The sequence below is a fragment of the Vitis riparia genome, chromosome 6 (genome assembly GCF_004353265.1).
Source record: "Vitis riparia cultivar Riparia Gloire de Montpellier isolate 1030 chromosome 6, EGFV_Vit.rip_1.0, whole genome shotgun sequence".
NCBI lineage: Eukaryota > Viridiplantae > Streptophyta > Magnoliopsida > Vitales > Vitaceae > Vitis > Vitis riparia.
Window position 1 is genome coordinate 1,918,281 of NC_048436.1, and position 18,700 is coordinate 1,936,980.

At 32.8% G+C, this 18,700-nt stretch overlaps 1 protein-coding gene across 1 annotated transcript; it reads right to left on the reverse strand.

Moving 5' to 3' along the window:
* Nucleotides 1-1,084: 1,084 nt before the first annotated feature.
* Nucleotides 1,085-3,432, reverse strand: LOC117915937 (aluminum-activated malate transporter 2-like). The gene is made up of 6 exons (XM_034831699.1): nucleotides 3,077-3,432; nucleotides 2,813-2,953; nucleotides 2,421-2,693; nucleotides 2,176-2,288; nucleotides 1,938-2,081; nucleotides 1,085-1,814 (listed from the first exon to the last, which is right to left on the reverse strand). The coding sequence occupies exons 1-6, from the start codon at nucleotides 3,354-3,356 to the stop codon at nucleotides 1,245-1,247; spliced, it is 1,521 nt and encodes a 506-aa protein (XP_034687590.1). The 5' UTR covers nucleotides 3,357-3,432; the 3' UTR covers nucleotides 1,085-1,244.
* Nucleotides 3,433-18,700: the final 15,268 nt, after the last annotated feature.

The following is an 18,700-nucleotide window of genomic DNA, read 5'->3' on the forward strand; positions in this document are numbered from 1 at the left end:
TCTAGTGTTTTATATGATATTAAGGGTATTTGACAAGTTCTTTTTCAAAACAATTTTTAAAAATAAAAAACAAAAAATTTGTTTGGATAAGTTGCTTTTAAATTTTTTTTTTTTTTTGGTTTTGTAAAAACATTGTGAATTCAATTTATATAATATAAGTTAAATTTAATTAAAGTCTTATTAAAAAGGAAAATAGTTTTGTAATTACTAATAAATTAAAAAAAAAACAATATTTTTTTAGTAAAACGTGATAATATTATGATAAAATCATAAATTATATATTTAATAAAAAAAATATACTATTTCAGTATATGTTAGAAATTAACTTCTTTGTAATTTTTTTTTTGTTAAAAGTGACTAATAATAGTAACAATAATAATAATAATTTAAAATAATAATTTTTAATAATATTTTCTTTAAAATGAATAATGAATAATGAATAAAGTTTAACTTTTTTTTTAATGAATAAAGGAGTCAAGTTTTTCATTTCATACATAAATTCAATACTAAATTACAAACATAATATTTTAAAAGGTCTTGGTTTAATATGCAATTAATTAGATCGGTTTTTGGAATTTAAAATTATTCTTAAAATTTTAAAAATTCATTAAAGAATTTAAATTATTAATTATGTCTTACTTAAATTATAATTTATCTACCTAAATTTTAAAAAATATATATTTGTTTGTATAAGAGAAACATTAAAGCTATAACTTATAATATATCAATTTTTATCTATTATTTTTTTAATAATTAGATCTATTTTTTGAGTTCCAAATTATTTTTAAAAATTATTAAACTTATTAATAAATTCAATGCAAAGTGTCACATGATTTGAAGTTCATTTTTATAGTAAGAAAATTTATGAAAATATAATTATGTGCAGAAAAAAAGTTATACATAAATTTATAATATTAATGAGTTTATTTTTTGAGTTTCAAATTATTTTTTAAAATTACTAAACTTATTAATGAGAACGACCCGATCGATATGCTATACTAGTAGTGTTTAATTCTTTAAAAATAATTTGGCTTGGGAAGTAAGGAAAAGACAACAAAATTTAATGTTGAAGCTTTACATTTAATTGATATCAAAGAATAAGTAATATTTTACAAATAATTTTCAACAAAGATAAAGTAAAGCAAAGCACAAAGCCGCTCACTTTGTAAGTGTAAAATCAAATCCTCAATGCAGTTTACTTTCGAAACAGAACTCAAAAGTGAAGATAATGATAATCCTTTGCCTTAGAATGAAAAAACATGCCGCATCTGCCGCTCGTTTGATTTAGTTTTGGAGCCCTTTGTAACGTCTGTGCTTGTAACATTTACGACAGTTCCACTTGCTTTAATGGACAATAACCCATTAATTGTAATGATATGATGAGGTCCGTCCATGCCAGAGAATTTTTGAATTGTTTGCTGAAGTTGTTGTGGTTGCTCGAGTGTGGGTTTGGGTTCGGGCTCAGGCTCGGGCTCGGGCTCGGGCTCGGGTTTGCCATCCTTGAAATGGGCAAGTGAGGATAGTTCATGAACAGACTCAGCAATTTCCTCCACATAAGTGATGACTTCTACCAGTAATGAACCTACTACAGCGGTTGGCATTAGCTCAAGAAGGTCAACGTCTTCACAAAAATGAGTTTCGAGCAACGATTTGAGGGATTCGGCAGCAATTTTTGAGTTTACAATATGGGGATCAACAGAGCATGGTTTTGTCATACTTTTGATTGCAGATGCTAGTTCCTTCAAAGCTTTTCCGGATTCCGTACTCATATTTGTGCAAGCCGCTTGAATTTTGCTTTGGATCTCTGTGGGGACCTGTGAGGATATCACAGGGTGAGTTGAGTTGAGCAAGCAGCTTATGCTATGGCTTTTTGTTAGCCAACTTAAATCAACGAATCTTAAGGCAATGAATTTTAGTTTGTGAGTTGAGTTTACTACCTGGATATGGGAGTGAGGGTAGCTGCTAAGAGCTTCAATGCGATAGGCGCATTGGCCAGCTAGGGATCCAATCTTTTGGTATTGTTTCCAAGGATGACGAAACCTGAAACGACCATGACCAGGCTCCCATCTTGCAAAATTCGCCTGCAAATTGAGAAATTTAAACTGGTTGTAACTTGATGTAGTCCATGAATTTAGATAATTTTGACAGAGAATTAGACAAATCTTTCAAACTCACCAAGGAATCTTCAGTGTTTTTTGAAGTCAGAATACTTTTATATCCTAGAAGAAATGTTTTGTTATCCTTGGATTCTCCATCGTCCAAGACCCTAACATATTCCTCTGAAAATCCTGCAAATTCACTTACTTGTAAGTCATCAAAATTAGATTAAAAAAAATGTGAAAGGTACGGTTCTCTTCGGGTTTATCTTCAGTAATCTACACATTCATTTGGTTAATGCCACCCTTTTACTTTATATGTACCTTCTAAGAAGTTCCCAAGCTTTTCAACGTTGCCAGCAACCAGCTTGTGAAGATCATAGCCAGCCCACACTGGGCAGATGCCTATGGATACAAGCATAGCCGTGGCGCAACCAATGAGGACGGTTGAGAGCCTATGTTGGGCCAACTCTAACACCTCTTCATCCCGATAACCAGTTACAGATACCAAACTGAACGTCAATATAAATATCAGCAAGGCATAATCGTATCGCGCCTTCAATTTAGGGAAAAATCTTAGGAATGACAGTGCCGCAGCTGCATCACAAGTCGACAACTCTATCAATCAGTTAATCTTCATGCTATTTCAAGAAACATTTGAGTGGAAGAGGCTGAAGTGAAGTAGTGGGTGGCACAGTTTTTGTATTTATACGTACCCACAAGGAAAACAAAGATACCCAGGATTATGGGCTGAGCTGGCCTGCCAGGTAAATGTGCCAAGTAATGAGCACCAACAGCTAGAGCACCAGCCAACAATGTGGCCAACCCCCTATTCAAACCTCTTCCAAGCGTTGCTCCTGATAAATATGTTAAAAAGTGTCAAAAGCCATTAGTCTCAAAGCTTTTTACATGTATTCTCATTGTTTAATAGATTTATAAGGCCGCGTTTAAAACAGCGGATTCGAAGGAGTAACACTTACCTACCGAAAATTCGAAGACTACCACCACAGTTAGAACAGCCCACATTGTAGACACCCCAAAATCGCCATACGCAGGGTTAAAGTAGTAGATCAATGAGACCAAGGTGATAGCAAGACCCACTTTTAGAGAATGGATAATCCTTCTGGGATCTTCCTGCCCAAGTTTCTTTGCCTTCCTTGCAGCCTCTACCATCTTATCCCTAAACTTCTCAATCAAACCCCATGGCCACCTCCAGCCACGAGCAATGAGCCCTGCTCTTTCACGATCCACAGATTCCATTTCCACAGAAAAATCAAGAAAGCCCAGATCTATATTTGAGGGAGAAACAGGAAGAGATCTGTTTCTCCTGTATCTCTGCCAGTCATTGACGGAGATTTTATTTAGGAAAATGTTATTGCATAAGAGACATATATAGAGAGGACCGAGAGAGACAACCCAGTGTGTGGGTCTTGTGGCACACGTCAGTCTCCACCATCGAGTAAGGATAAGGGGTCAAAAATGCTCGGAAGAGAAACACGATTTGCCTTCTTTTTATCACATAGAGGACCTGTCATCCGATGGGGTGAACCTAGAGTCGCTTTCTGGGCAATTAAAGTGTCACTTTCACCGATTTGCAGCTGCTGTTTCACAGCAGATAATCACCTGGCAACTTCCTTTACTAGATTTCGTATTCAATTCAAGTTCATGCAGAATTTTACTGCATCGCGTGGATATAAGGGCCGAAAAATTCCTAGAGACCGTTGGATGTATAAGATGAGATCTTGGTCATTCAATGTACTAGATAATAGGTGGAGACAATGGCAGCAAAAAGTTAGATTTTCATATCATAGTTTGACTCCAAGTTCATAGATGGACTCAGGAACCTAACCGCCTTTATCCCTTTCTTGGATGGTAATATTAGCTGTACTCCACTGTGCCAAAAGCCTCAGCACTTCAACCATCGCGTACAGTCTGTAAAACCAACCTGGTGAGAACGCGGTTGGTAAACGAAGGTGGGAGGAAAGGCATCAAGGTTTTTTTTAGAACAAAAAAAGTATGAGCCACGTTTTTGTTGATAAGGGCTTTGAATCTTTGATGCAAAATCTGTTCTCCAAAAACTTTGAGAAAAGTCCTAAATGAGAACCACGATTTTGAAATAAAAGACGACCCTAAATCATTCATATTAATTTATATTAAACAGATGTTGATTATGACTGAAAACCAATCCATTGATTTAGTACTTAAAATAAAGAGAAGATAAACCTTTTCTGTGAAAGGTTCAAGCAGGGAAGGATTTGAGGTCCAAATGGGAAGCTAAATGGAATCAGTGAAAGCAAAAGATGAAGAAGGGAAATTGGTTTACAAAGCCTTTTTGGAAGGATCTTCCACTTTCAAAACTGCTGTAAATGAGTGCGCACAATCAACACAAATCGATTTTGACCAGAAGCAGAAATTCTGCTTAATTTACACTCCAAAAATCTTTTTTTACTACTATAAATTTGTCTCTCTATGGAAGTCAAGCCTAATGTTGAATTTCACACTATGCATAGATCAATTTCGATTTGCTCAAGGCAGGCATCATTTTTGAAATATTTGGCTTTTCCTGTGACTTCCTTTTGCACTATTATTTATCATTTATTTAATAACCTCTCCCTAAACACTTAGTCATATTTCTGCTAGCCCCAAGGATGATAACCTAGCGTACTATTCAACATTCTAGCCTTCCCTCTTGTTTTTCTTGGCCATGGGTTGTTGACAACAAATACAATTCAACGATTCTCATTTTATTTTGAACATAAAAAGAGTTTGAATAAGAAAGTGGCATTGTCATTAGGGAAATGATGTTGATACATTGGTTTTTTATTATTATATGCTTAGCTACAAATGTTGTAGGAAGTTTTTATCGATGTTTTAAAAATTGGATCAAATCGGTTGGTCAAATTAATAGCCTTTTCGGTAAAGTCTCCTTTCTTAAACCGACTAGCGGTTGAATTCCCCCCTCCCCTCTCTTCTTTCATTCAATCCAGCCCAACTTTCCATTTAATGGTTTTTAACCAAAAATCCAACCCTTATCGATGGGCTACACCTTGAATCCACAAGTTGTATTATATGGCTTGGATGAGTTATGTATATAAGGGCCTCATGTGGGATTCATGATTTTAAGTTTAAGAAAAATCAATGAAAAATCCTTCCATAAAGGACATAGATACAATTTGTTGCTTAGTATAGCAAATAAAAAATATATATATTCGTTTTTATAAAGATTTATAATATTAAATAAAAAAATATAATATTTTCTAAAATTATAAAATTAGTTAAAATTAAATAATTAAATTTTATTTCATTTTCAATATATTTGCATTTAAATATTATACATGTTTCATTGAATAAAATTTAAAATATATTTTCTTTCATTTTCAATAGATTCACATTTAAATATTATATATATTTCATTCAATAAACTTAAAAATATTAATATATTTATACTCATATTTGAAATAATATCAAAGATAAAAATAAATAAATATTATTGATTTTAATTTATTTATATATTTTTTAATTTTTTATTATTTTTATTTTAATAATATGTAAATTATGTATTTATGACGTCACTAATTCAATCACTAGTCCGACCATTGAACCGTGAATTAGTAACTTTTCTGATGCAATGATCGATCTAATTCTGAAAGAATTGATTCATATAGACTTGATAATTTTGAAAATCAAATTTAAAAGCAATGGAGAATTAAGGTATTCAACATGTCATAATAATCCAAATGTAATGCCTTTCAATGGATTCAAATAATGAGAGACCATCTCTATTTACCAGGAGTTGGTGTACATTCTTGTTTTGTGAATCTACAAGAGCATGAAAGGCCTCAACTAGTGCTACTTCTACCAATCTTTAGAAGAAATAAAATTGAAAATCCATATTCTTATATTAAGGATGTTGAGGGGAATTGCTTTACTTTCCAAGAAGCAAGTGTTCTTATAGATATCTAAAGCATGAAGTTATTTCCCCTAACGCTGAAAGATAAAACAAATACCAAGATGAATACTTGATAAAGACTCAAATGTAACATTCTAAAGGGTCCTTTTGAACATTTTATATGAATTTGAGCACATAAAACCTATCCCTTACTTGTAATTGTTGATTTTCCCTTAATATTTTGAATTTGATCTTATTTCTTTACATTTCAAAATAAATTTGAGCAACTTAAGACATTAGAAAGTTCATGGAAATCATAGAATGCATGCATAGACTATAGATATGACTAGGAAAAATCATTCCAAACCCTAGATCATTAGTGTGCATACAAAACTATCATAGGGATCTCTAGATCTACGCAATAGAAGCATTAACAAATAAAAATCATAGATCTAGGGGCTTCAAAAATAATATTTGTGATCTGGATGTTCCTAGATCAATTATAGTCAATGAAAATGTTAACATGGATCTTAAATACCTCACAATCTTCCATGCACCAATGACTCTTTTTCTTGGACCTTAGTGTATAAGGACGGTGGAACCCCTCCCTATGGGGATGAAGGCTATGGCTCTCTCTTTTTCTAGAAGAAATAATGAATGGAGTTACAAGCATTAAACCTTTAACGGGGTTTATATATGTCTACCTTGTGGGCTTAAGTGACTTTAACCCATATTAAGCTTAGGTAAATCTAATCCACTAAGTTCTAATTAATTCATTAACCCTATTAGGCTCCAATTAATTAATTAATTAATTAGCTCAATCCAAAAAAACCATTCATAAGCTCTTTCGTAATATTACATATTCACCAAAACACCTTTATGCACACATATGAGTAAAAAATTCAAATATCCCTAAAATAATGTACCACTAAGGAATATGAGTTTGAGCAAGACAACTACGACCCATGAGAAAATACTAGCTCCTTAGAATTCAATTTTGAAGTTGACTCAACCTTCCATTATAGAGAGTCAACTACACTCCAATATCATATGATATTAAATCGAGATATGAAGCTTGGGTCATGACCTACTAATTAACCACTACATGAATGCTACCCATGAATTGGCATTCATAATTTAATGAGGCGAATGGCATTAACCTCTCAATATTACCTCTACAATCCTTGAGCCTCATATCCTCCTATTATATAATCAACTAATATACTCTAACTCTCTAAGAGCACATTCAAATTCCACTTGAGAAATTAATACGACCATATTTTTCGTGATCACATGTCCTTAGGATTACCCAAGAGGGAACATCGTCTTGAATTTAAGAGATACCATGGTGTTTATCTTGTAAATACATATTCTCATCTACTTTAACCAATAGTGACCTAATCCATAAAGAATATATGATCACCTCAAAGTCTCATCCATAGGCCAAAGCCAATGAAATTACCTTAGCACTAGCTCAATATTCTCACAAAGTTGAAAGCTCATGCAACATAGTATTGGTAGGAAACCTAGACTTCTCCATTCATATATCTATACCCTTTGGATGCATGGAAAACTATCGTTGGGGCTCTTTAGATTTACAAAGCAAAAGCATAATACGTATTAAAACAATACATTTAGAGAAAGAGTGTTATACTTGTGATATGGATGTTCTCAAATCAAATCTAATCAATGAAAAGTTAATGTGGATCTTGTAGACCAATAGGTGTTCCACCTAATAGCTCTTTATGTTAGATCCTAGCACGTGAGGAGATGGGACCCTCTTTAAAGGAGTGAAGGCTAGGGTTACTCTCCAAAATCTGAATGGGAAGAATGTGAAGTCTTAACCCCTAAAGGGATTTATATAAGTTTTCTTGTGAGCTTAAATGACTTAAGCCCATCTTAGGCTTGGGTTACTTAATCCAGCCCACTTAGGTCGTCATTAATTTATAAACTTTATTAGGTTTCAATTAATTAATTAATTAATTAGCTTAATCCAAAAAGACCATTAATAAGCTCTTGTGCAACCTTGTGCATTTATCGAAATACCCTTATGCACACATATGAATATAAAACCCAAATATCTATTAATAAAAGTTCTACCAAGGAATATAAGCTTGAGTAAGGACCACTAGGTTCCATAAGAAAATAATGGCTCTCTTAAAATTCAATTTTGAAGTTCCAATTCAATATTTCAACACAGATAATCAATTGCACTCCAATATCCTATAATATTAAAACAAGATACTAACCTTGGGTCTATGACCTACCATCCACTATATGTAGGCTCCTTATGAATTGGTATTCGTAATCTAATGAGGTGAATGTTATTAATCTCTCAAGATTACCTCTACCATCTTTAAGTCTTTGATCCACCTATTATGCGACCAACTAGCATAATCTAACTACATATAAGCATATGTCAAATTTCAATTAACGAATTACTACAACCATGAATTTCCTAATCACATGTCCTTAGGATCGCCCAAGAGGATATTATCTCAAACACATACAATATCATGATTCCTATATTGAGTATACTTATTGTCCTCTGTCTTAATTAATAGTGACCCAATTCATAGGAAATATATTACTACCTTAGGATCTCATTGGTAAGTTAAAGTCACTAAATACCTTAGTTATGCTTAGTATCCTCTCAAGGTTGAGAGCCTATACAACATAGCAACTTGGTAAGGTCATGACTACCTGATAGTTAATGTTATAACTTACCATGAGTCCTATCCAATGTGTAAACATATTAACTAGTAGACGTACCATGGAAAACTCATCCCTCAAATTAGGAGGTTGTGTATTACAACCTCAAATGGATTGCCTAGGTCCATGTTGTGAACAAGTCATCTACTTGTAAGAAACTCATGACATGGATACCATGGAAAACTCATCTTGATGACTAAGATAAGTCATCCCTCCAATTAGGAGGTTGTGTATTACAACCTCAAATGGATTGCCTAGGTCCATGTTGTGAACAAGTCATCTACTTGTAAGAAACTCATGACATGGATATTTCATGCAACTTCTAAGACAACCAAGTCATGTACAATGCAAGTAATATTAGGTCTGAATTCTTAGAAAATATAATACATGAACAAGATAGATAAATTGATAAATTGGAATCTTATTATAAATAATAAAATTCAATTATTGCGACATTATGTCATACTTTTAAGGGTTCTATCCTAACAATCTCCCACTAGTCCTCAAAGTATACTAGGAATACAATTGATACGTATGTTATACCTATGACCAAATAAAAACTTTGCTAGATGAAGTCTTGGTGAAGGGATTTGTTAAGTTCTCTTCTGAGGATATCTTCTCCACAACTAAATCATCTTTTTATACAATCTCATGAATCAAGTGGTACTTCATCTTAATACGTTTACCCTTCTAGTGGTTTCTTAATTCTTTAGACTATGGCATTACCCTATTGTTATCATAATACAATGTATATAGTGCCATAGGTAGTACAACCAAGGAAACTACCTCAAATCCCATGAGGAACTTCATAAGCTAAACGACTTCCTTTACAGCTTCAAAAGCTACAATATACTTGAATCTCATGATAGAGTTAGAAATGCAAGATTGTTTTACACTTCTATTGGGATTGAGCCCTTAAAAACAAAGCATGATGTAACAAAGTTAGACTTTATTTTTTTTCTCTTGTTATTTTTTTTATGCATTGACATTGATTTGAAAATTTAGATCCATATAACTTACATTGTACAAGACTTGAGTGCATTAAGAGTTACACAGAAGATACAAATCATGGGTTCCTTACAATATGATAAGTTATTCACAATCAGTTCATGGATTAGGGCAATCTAATATGGACTATACTGTTCTACCTCCTAATTGAAATGATGACTTGTCTTAGCCATCAAGATGGGTTTTCCATGATGAGTGCACTAATATGTGTAGTTTAAACATTAGATAGAACTTACGGTGAATCATGATATAAGATTATTAGGTTTTTTATTCATCAAGCTACTATGTTGTATGGACTCTTAACCTTGAGAGCATGTTGAGCCTATGCTGAAATCAATAGGTGGCTTTGATCTATGGGTGAGACCCTAAAGTAGTTATATATTATTTATGAATTGGGTCAATGTTGATGGAAGCTTAAGGCAACATGTATTCTCAAAAAAGTTACCATAATATTTTATGGGATTGAGATAGTGTGTCCCTTTAGTTGTAATAATTCCTTTAGTGGAATTTGACATATACTTCTTAGAGTTAAACTATGTTAGTTGATCACATAATAAGAGGATTTGTAACTCAAGGATTTGAGAGGTGATCTTGATAGGTTGATAGCATGACCTTATTAGACTATGGACATCAGTTCATGGAGAGTCTGCATACAATGGATAGTAGGCCGCATACTTGAGCTTTATTTTGTTATAATTTCATAAAATACTAGAGTGTAGTTTGCTTTTTTTAGTAGAGTGTTGAGTCAACTTCAAAATTAAATTATGAGAAAGATAGTATTTTCCTATGGGACTCAGTGGTCCTTACTTAAGCTCCTAGTTCATGGTGGCACACCTTTTTAGGGTATTTTAGGTATATAATTCATAAGTGTGTATAAAGGAATTTTGCTAAAAACATAAGGTTGCACTAGATTTTATGAATGGTCTTTCTGGATTAGGCTAATTAATTAATTAGAGTCTATTAGGGCTAATTAATTAATTAATTAATTAGTACCCAAATGGATAGGACTAGGTAACCCAAGCGTAATTCTGACTCAAAGCACTTAAGCTCATAAGGAAACCTATATAAACCCCCTTAGGTGTTAGGGTTTTAGTCTTCCTACTAAAAAAATGTGAGATTCTAGAAAAAGAACCCTAGCCACCCTCATAGGAAAGAGAGAAACCCATCATTCTCTCATGTTGGAAACCATAAAGAGAGAGATTGAGTAGAAAACTCTTAAGTAGACAAGATCTACGATAACTATCGCAGTTTTGGTGTCTTCATCGAACAAGATTTGATCTTGTAACATTCAAATCATAGGTTTGAGTTTCTATTTCTAGATTTAATATGTATTTTGGCTTTTGAAACCATTTTTTTCCATTACATTAGATCTAGAGAGCCCTAGGGATAGATAGCATGCACTCTATGAGATCTAGGGGTAGAAAACGAAGTAATTTCAAATTCCCAACAACTTCAACTAATAGTTGTACTACTTAGAGTAAACACAAATCAAAAGTAAATCTACGAGAGTCCTTATCAGACTTAAAGTTTGAATTTATATACCCAATGGGTTTTAACTATTGTAATGGACCACAAGTGTATAATCCCTCATTCTCCTAAGATACTTAAGTTTATGCTTGATTGTTGTTCAATGCTTTGGTTCTAGATTGGAATGTTATCTACTTACCATGACTATAACAAAGCAAATATATGGCTTGTACATAACATCGCATACATAAGGCTACTCATTGCTGAAACATAAGGTACTACTTCCATCTCTCTTTTTCCTCAAGGCATAAGGTCATAGGATACTGATCTTATGAAAGAGAAACTCCATGCTTGAAGGGTAACAAACTCTTCTTGAAGTTTAGCATCACTATTGGAATCTTAGATCTAAGAAACAAAAGTAATACCAATTTTTCAAAAAATTAATCTTTAATGTTAAAGTACTAACCTTTAGGTTTGGATGTTTCCAAACTTTAAATCTAAGTGTTGAATAATCAAATCGATGTCGTCAGAAGTCTAATAGATTCAAGATTTTTCATTCGATGACTCTTTCTTGATTTTGGCACACTTCTGGTGGAATGAAAAAATAGAAGAGGGGTGGAGGGGTGGAAGTTATGTCTTTCTTTCTCTCTAGAAGTGGAAAACAACTGTAGACCTTTTATTTTTTCATTTTGGTACATTTCATCCAAGATTGCCTTCCTACATCCTCTGTTGACTTATGTGCACTTAGTATTCTTTTTTGAGCTATTTTGAGCTCTCATTGGTGATCTACTGTAACTATTTCGATCACTATTTTTTGGATTTTCTATGAGACATTTTGGAGGGATTAAGTAAATCTCAACCTTGATTTTGGTAACCCTTGATTCTTAGTTTTAGAATTAGGTGAGTTTAGATCGATTTTGATTTTTTAATTGTGTGTAGGCCATTTTTTGATATAGGATAGCTTGTAATGGATAATTTGATTTTTGTATCCACAATATGAAAATTATGATATTTAATTATGTTGGTTGATATTTTAATCATTAATCACATAATTTTGATTTATTTTATTTTTTTTGTTACGTCAATGTTTTTTTTAATTTTTTTAGAATTGCATATAAATGCATTTACATTTTATTTTGCATGTTTAATTACTAATACATGGTTTTGTTTCTTTTTTACCACAACCATTTTGGGGTTCTAGAGAGTTTGGAGAGTTTCAGGAGAATCATCGCAGTATCGCAACATCACAGACTGATAGGAGAGATCTCCATTGAGCAGTAGAGAGAAGGATCCGTTCTCCACTATCCATCTGATCACTTCCATCATACATTGGTTTTAACTAGATTATCTTCCCATCCCCGTAGGAGAATTATGATTATTTTGATCGCACATTCTTCTTTTCTACAACCAGAGATTTTGGAATTCTGGAGGTTTTCAAATCTGGAAGAGGGTGTCATCTTCATTGGCAGCTCATTTTGGAATATGACACGATTCACTTGAAGCTAGGTTGATCTTGCTGAAGGTGAGCACTCTCAGGTATGACTGTCATGGACCCCCTATTATTGTTCATTATCATATGTTTTCCCTATTCTCTTACTATATCTGGGGATTATTTGGCTAGGTATGGATGTTAGAATAAACGATTTGTCTATGTTGATTTTCGGATTGCTTGTAAGCTTATTATTTGTTGGCTCATTCATTTTCTTGTGAGATTGCTTTGAGAGCATTGTAGTTTTGTTTCAGCTTTACTGTGTCACCTAGACATCTTGCTATTGTCCTTACTTCCATGGATCATATTCTGGTGATCTCATGTGTGTCTAGCCCATCAACACACATGAATGGTAGGTTTAGTGGTTTTGATTCATTTATTTATGTTCTGTCTTTTTTTTTTTTTTTTTTTTTTTTTGCTCTTTTTCATACTCCCCTGTTTCTGATTTGTTTGAGGTGTTTCTGGGGATAGCAATTCTTATAGTGTATATTGTAAGCTTTATGCCCTAATGTTTGAGTATATGAAGATTACAACAGTCAAATATATATTTCTTGATTTTGGGTTGCATGGTTTTGCTTAAGAATGGATGTACGATATTGCAAAGCAATTTGGTGGTGCAATTAGAAAGCTTACATGATTGTGATCTTATTGTAGACCCTCATTTTTGTTTTTTGATAGGCAAATAAGATATTGTATTAGAAAAGTCTAGTAGAGGTGAAAAGAATACACACGAAGTATACAAGCAACGCCCAAGAAGCTAGGCTAAAAGAAAGAAAAACATTTCTCCTATCTAGACAAAAACCACTCTATAAAATCAATCAAGGAAATAAAGATCCTTTAAATACACTCTACCCCAATTCGCAACCTTAGATGTTTTTTTAGTACTTCATAGTAGTTTCCTGGTAGCTCATTGCTACTCATGCAACCTGCCTTCTTTGAGCCACCTTGGAGACTTGGTTGAGAGATTTATCTGGCTCCTCATTGTGACCCTTGTCAGCCCTGAATTAGACTTAGGATTTCGGTTTTTTATTCATTTTTAGGATAGCTCATTTAGGGACACTTTTAGGATACTTGGACACATCCTAGGACACTTAGGCACTTTTTTTATCACCTTAGGTCACTTAGGTACACTTGGTCCATTAAGAACCAACTTAGGCCACCTAGGTCACTTAGGCCCACTTGGCCTATTAGACATTCTTAGTGTGACTTATATGACTCACATGGTTGCATGGCTTGCATGACCCATTTTTCTTATTTACTTGTATAATATTTATTTTTATTTTTATTTTTATTATCAATCACTTTTATTTATTCATTTATTATATTTATTTATTTATTTTTATTATAAATCACTTTTATTTTTTAGTTATTTTTTATTTTTTATTTATTTAGTTATTTATTATCTTGCTGTTTATTCATTTATTGATTAATATTATTATTTTTTTCATTTTCTAATTTTTTATTCATTTATTTGATTTAATAATTCAATTTTTTTTAGGGAAATCTACCAACGGATAAGAAAAGTTGATTTTTGTAAGACTTTGAGAAGGAAGGAAACTCTTTTGGGTATTATTGAAGATCAAGAGTTAAAATAAGGGTGAAGAAGTTTTTGAAAAATGTGGGACTCTTCGGTGACATGCACAAATTTATTTATTTTTAATTCAAAAATGGATTTTTTTTTTTTTTTTTTTTTTTTTTTTTTTTTTGTGGAGGAAACAATTAATTTGGAGAAAGAATGAGTCCTCCACGCATGGGACGGCTGCCAAGGGCCAATGAAAATGGGGCTGGTGTTTTGGATAATAGGAAGGTTTCAAAAAAGAGGAAGTTCACGTCTTTGAGGAAAAAAAAAAACAGAAGGTTGAGAAGAGATGTCAGGGAGTGGTTTTAGAAATAAGGGACTTTCAACACGCATTGGGAAAGGGCAGTAGGTTTAAAACCAAATATAACAGCAACACGCATGTGTACGAGGGAGAAGTTCCAGATTCTGGGGATCAGCATGTGTATGGGGGGTTAGAGATTTTTTGTGGGAGACAACCATAACGAACACCCACAGAACGCACCAGCATCATACATTGGCATAACTTGGAATCACAATCATCAAGAAGGATCAGTTCTGAATAACCATCAGAGGGCATCAAGATCATGAGGCATTGCTTCCAATTGGACCATTCTTCCATCCTTACACCAGAATCCTCACCCTGACTCTGGTTTTCCAAATCAAATCTGTGCAGAACAGCCTATTGTGCTTACCTTTGATTTCGGATCATCTAACTTTGTTTCAAAGTGATAATTGATATTCGAAACAAATGTGAAAAGGTGAGTGGAAATATTTTGAAGTTGTTTTATGGATAGTAGCAACCATGAGTTTTGTACGTGGATCATAGAGGATGCTTCATGGAGGCAAGCATTTGCATGAAGAATCAATGGATATTAAAATTGGTGGATGAATAATAAAAAAGACTTAGAACTTTTAATGGTGGAAAATGGCTCATGCATTATTGAAAAAGGTAAGTTAGAGTTTTTTATTTAATTTTTTATGCATGAATATTAATTTTGTAGTGGTTTTAGAATTTTAGTTTTTTTAATTTAATTAATTTTATGTAGATATATTCGTGTTCTCGAGTTGTTAATTTTTTTTAAAAGAATTTTAGTTAATTTACTTTAATTGATCCATGTTATTATCTTCATATGTTAAATTTGTTAGTTTTAATCCTTGATTGGTTTTTATCTTAGTTCATGCGCTTCTTGAATTCTAGATGTTAGAATTGGTTAATGTTTTTGTTAGTTTGTTTGATTTGGAAGTCATTAGTTTGTTGCCTTAGTGATTGATGGTCAAATCCCTTTTTTGAAGGCCATTGGAAACCCCTGAAGGTTGGCCCTACTCTCACCACTTTAGTCAGCTTGGTTATCAAAAATTTTATTTTGTGATTTTATTTTCCTTTGGGCTGCTTATGTTTGATCCTTGAGTATTGTCGTTTTTAAATTATTTCTTTCCTTTTAAAATAAAACATTTTCTTAAAATGTTCCTCATTAAAATGCATTTCAAAAATTCATTTAGAGTCCTTAAAATCGAAATCTCATTTTCTTAAATAACATGCAATCATGTCTTGATCGATTTGCATCTTTCTCAGTTTTCAATAAAAATTCTGGCTTTGAGTGGAATACGAATCCAAGCTTGTAGTCCCAAATAAATGGGATAATTCTAGGTTAGATTTGTGTATCGCAATTGGGGAATTGGTGGAACCCCTACATAAAATCATTTTTTCAAAACTTTTCCTTGTTGCTAGTTTTCACTCAACCACTAACACTTTTAGTTTTAAAATTCGTTTGAGCAACTTTAGAATATTTTTTAAAAAACATTCCAAAACTTGTATGATTTTACTTACTTATTGAACTTGATTCTAGAATGTTATTTGAGTTGGAAATCTTCTCTTAAAGTCGAGTTATGATTATCTCTTTCAGTATTCTCTGTTTAGGTGTACTTCTGCACACTCAAGAGAACTTTGCAAAATTAAATTATTTTCAAATCTTTTTAATTTAAATAAATATTTTTTCCAGATTCTTGAATTCTTGAAATTAAATTTTGAAAAATAAAATACAAAAAAATATGCTTTCTTGAGGGAGATATGATTTTTCAAATTTGTACCTACTGCACATGCTGGATTCTAGACATCTGATTAGCTTGACTGTTTTGAAAATACTTTTGAGTACTACCTAACCATGGATTCATTTTTTCCTGTGATATAGACACTTTGAGAGATATGTGTGAGCTTTTTTATAATTTTATGTGATCTCTTATGATTTTTAAAAAATTCGGTTTATTCATATCACCATTTTTTACATAATCTAGACCTTCTAGAACTTTTGAGTGTCTTTGCTACAATTTGTCACTTGAATGAGTGTTTGGTTTTTTGTATGTTATTCTAGACATGTAGGAGTTGTTTCCTAAAAAAATTTGTAATTAAATTCCGCTCCAAGGTATTTTTTAGAAATTGTTTTATCATGCTTTCTTTTCTAACTACATGCTGATGATCTTGTACTTTGCTTGAATTAGTTATTTGTTTTGGAGTCATTTGACTTATCTTGGCTTGACTTTGGGTCTAGTACTATATATTAGAAATAATGAGGATGTTGTGTAATTTATATTTGTCCTAATCACTCTAGCATTTTTTTGAAGAACCTTATAAATTATGCATGCTATCCAAGTGCGTCTCTCCTCTTCTTATCTTTTAAAGTTATGTAAATAGACATGTTTTGTGTGTGAAGGACCTTCATGCTTGATTGTGTTTCGGATTGCTTTGACTAGTGTCTAGTTCTTTGAATAGATAAAACGCATGTTGTATGTTATATATCTTGTTGCTTAAACTAACCTTGATGTCTTATGATAGCGTTTAAGTTGCAGTTTAGGTACGCAAATTGTCATTTCTTTATGATGTTGTTTTGAATTCTTATTTGGCATGCTAGTGATAATAGAGTCTTTGAAATCTCATTATCCTACCTAGGTATCCTCAATCGATTGACTAATTTTCATACTTCCCTCAACCTATCTAGTAGAGACCTTTTTAGGGCTTAGAGGGGTGCTACCTCTTTGAGGTACCTTCCCAATAAGTAACCTGATCACCGGACCTAGACTTGGGTTTTCAAAGACACACTTTTCCAAAACCATGGAGTCACATCTTTAGGGTTTTCTTTCTTATTGTATTTTTCCTTTTAAAATAAAATAAAATAAGTGGCAACTCCAACTTTTCCAAAACTATTTTTTCACTAAACGAAAGCAAGTCTTGCCATTGAGTGGGGACGCACATGAAAAACATGGGTCCACACTTATTCTTAATGGTTTTCCCATATCAAGCATGTTGATACAAAGTGGTGCTAATCAATTGGTCTTCAATTATTTTGGATTAAGCTTCATGTCAACCTTTCCAGTAGATAAAGTTGATGTCTTACATGTGCTAAAGTGGTCCTTACTCTTAGTGCATTCTTCATATGAGGATGTTTGAATTTAGGTCCAAAAAGTCATTGATAAGCTAGTCATAGGAACAATTTAGTTATCCAGAAAATCATCATCAACCAATCTACTCTCAGATATCGGTATTGAAGCTAGTTGATCAACAACGATACTCCCTTTAATTGATTGTTGAGAAACATATTAAATATCCAACTCTGTCAAAAATACAAGTCATCTCATTAGTTTACCACTCAATGCAAACTTCTCAAACAAATACCTCAATGAGTTTAGATAAGAAATCAAATGCACTAAGTACTCTATCATGTAGTGTCTCAATCTCTTGGTGACCCAAACCAATGCAAAGTAGAGGCGCTCAATAATAATATATCTCATCTCATACTCCAACATCCTCTTACTCAGATAGTAAATAGCTTGCTCCTTGCCTAAGTCATCAAGCTGGGCTAACATTCATCTCAAGGTCATATTTGAAATTTACAAGTACAAAAACAATGGGCATCCTAGCGTAGGAAGCACTAAACTTGGAAAAGAAAGCAGATACTCCTTAATTCTCTTGAAAGCATTCTAACAATCATCATTCTAGTTTGTAGGTTGAATCTTCCTCAAAAGATGGAAGATAAACTCATATATGTTTGTCATTATGCTAATGAAACAATCGATATGTTGTAATCCACCTAGGAAACCCTTAATTTCTCTCTTAATCCTTGGTACAAGCAAGTCAAGTATGGCTCTAATATTATCTAGATCAACCTCTATACCTCACTCACTGACCATATATCCTAGTAATTTTCCAGAAGTCACTCCAAAGGTGCACTTTTTAGGATTCAACCTTAATATGAACTTCCTAATCCTCTTAAAGAACCTCTCTAAAGCTTCTAGGTGATCTACTCTATCTCAGGATTTTACAATCATATCGTCAACGTATACCTCAATATCCCTACGCATCATGTCATGAAACAAAGTAGTAGCAACCTCTAATAAGTGGCTCATATATTCTTCATCCCAAAAGACATAATTGTATAACAATAGGTACCTCACTCAATGATAAAAGTAGTATTCTCCATATTCTCTAG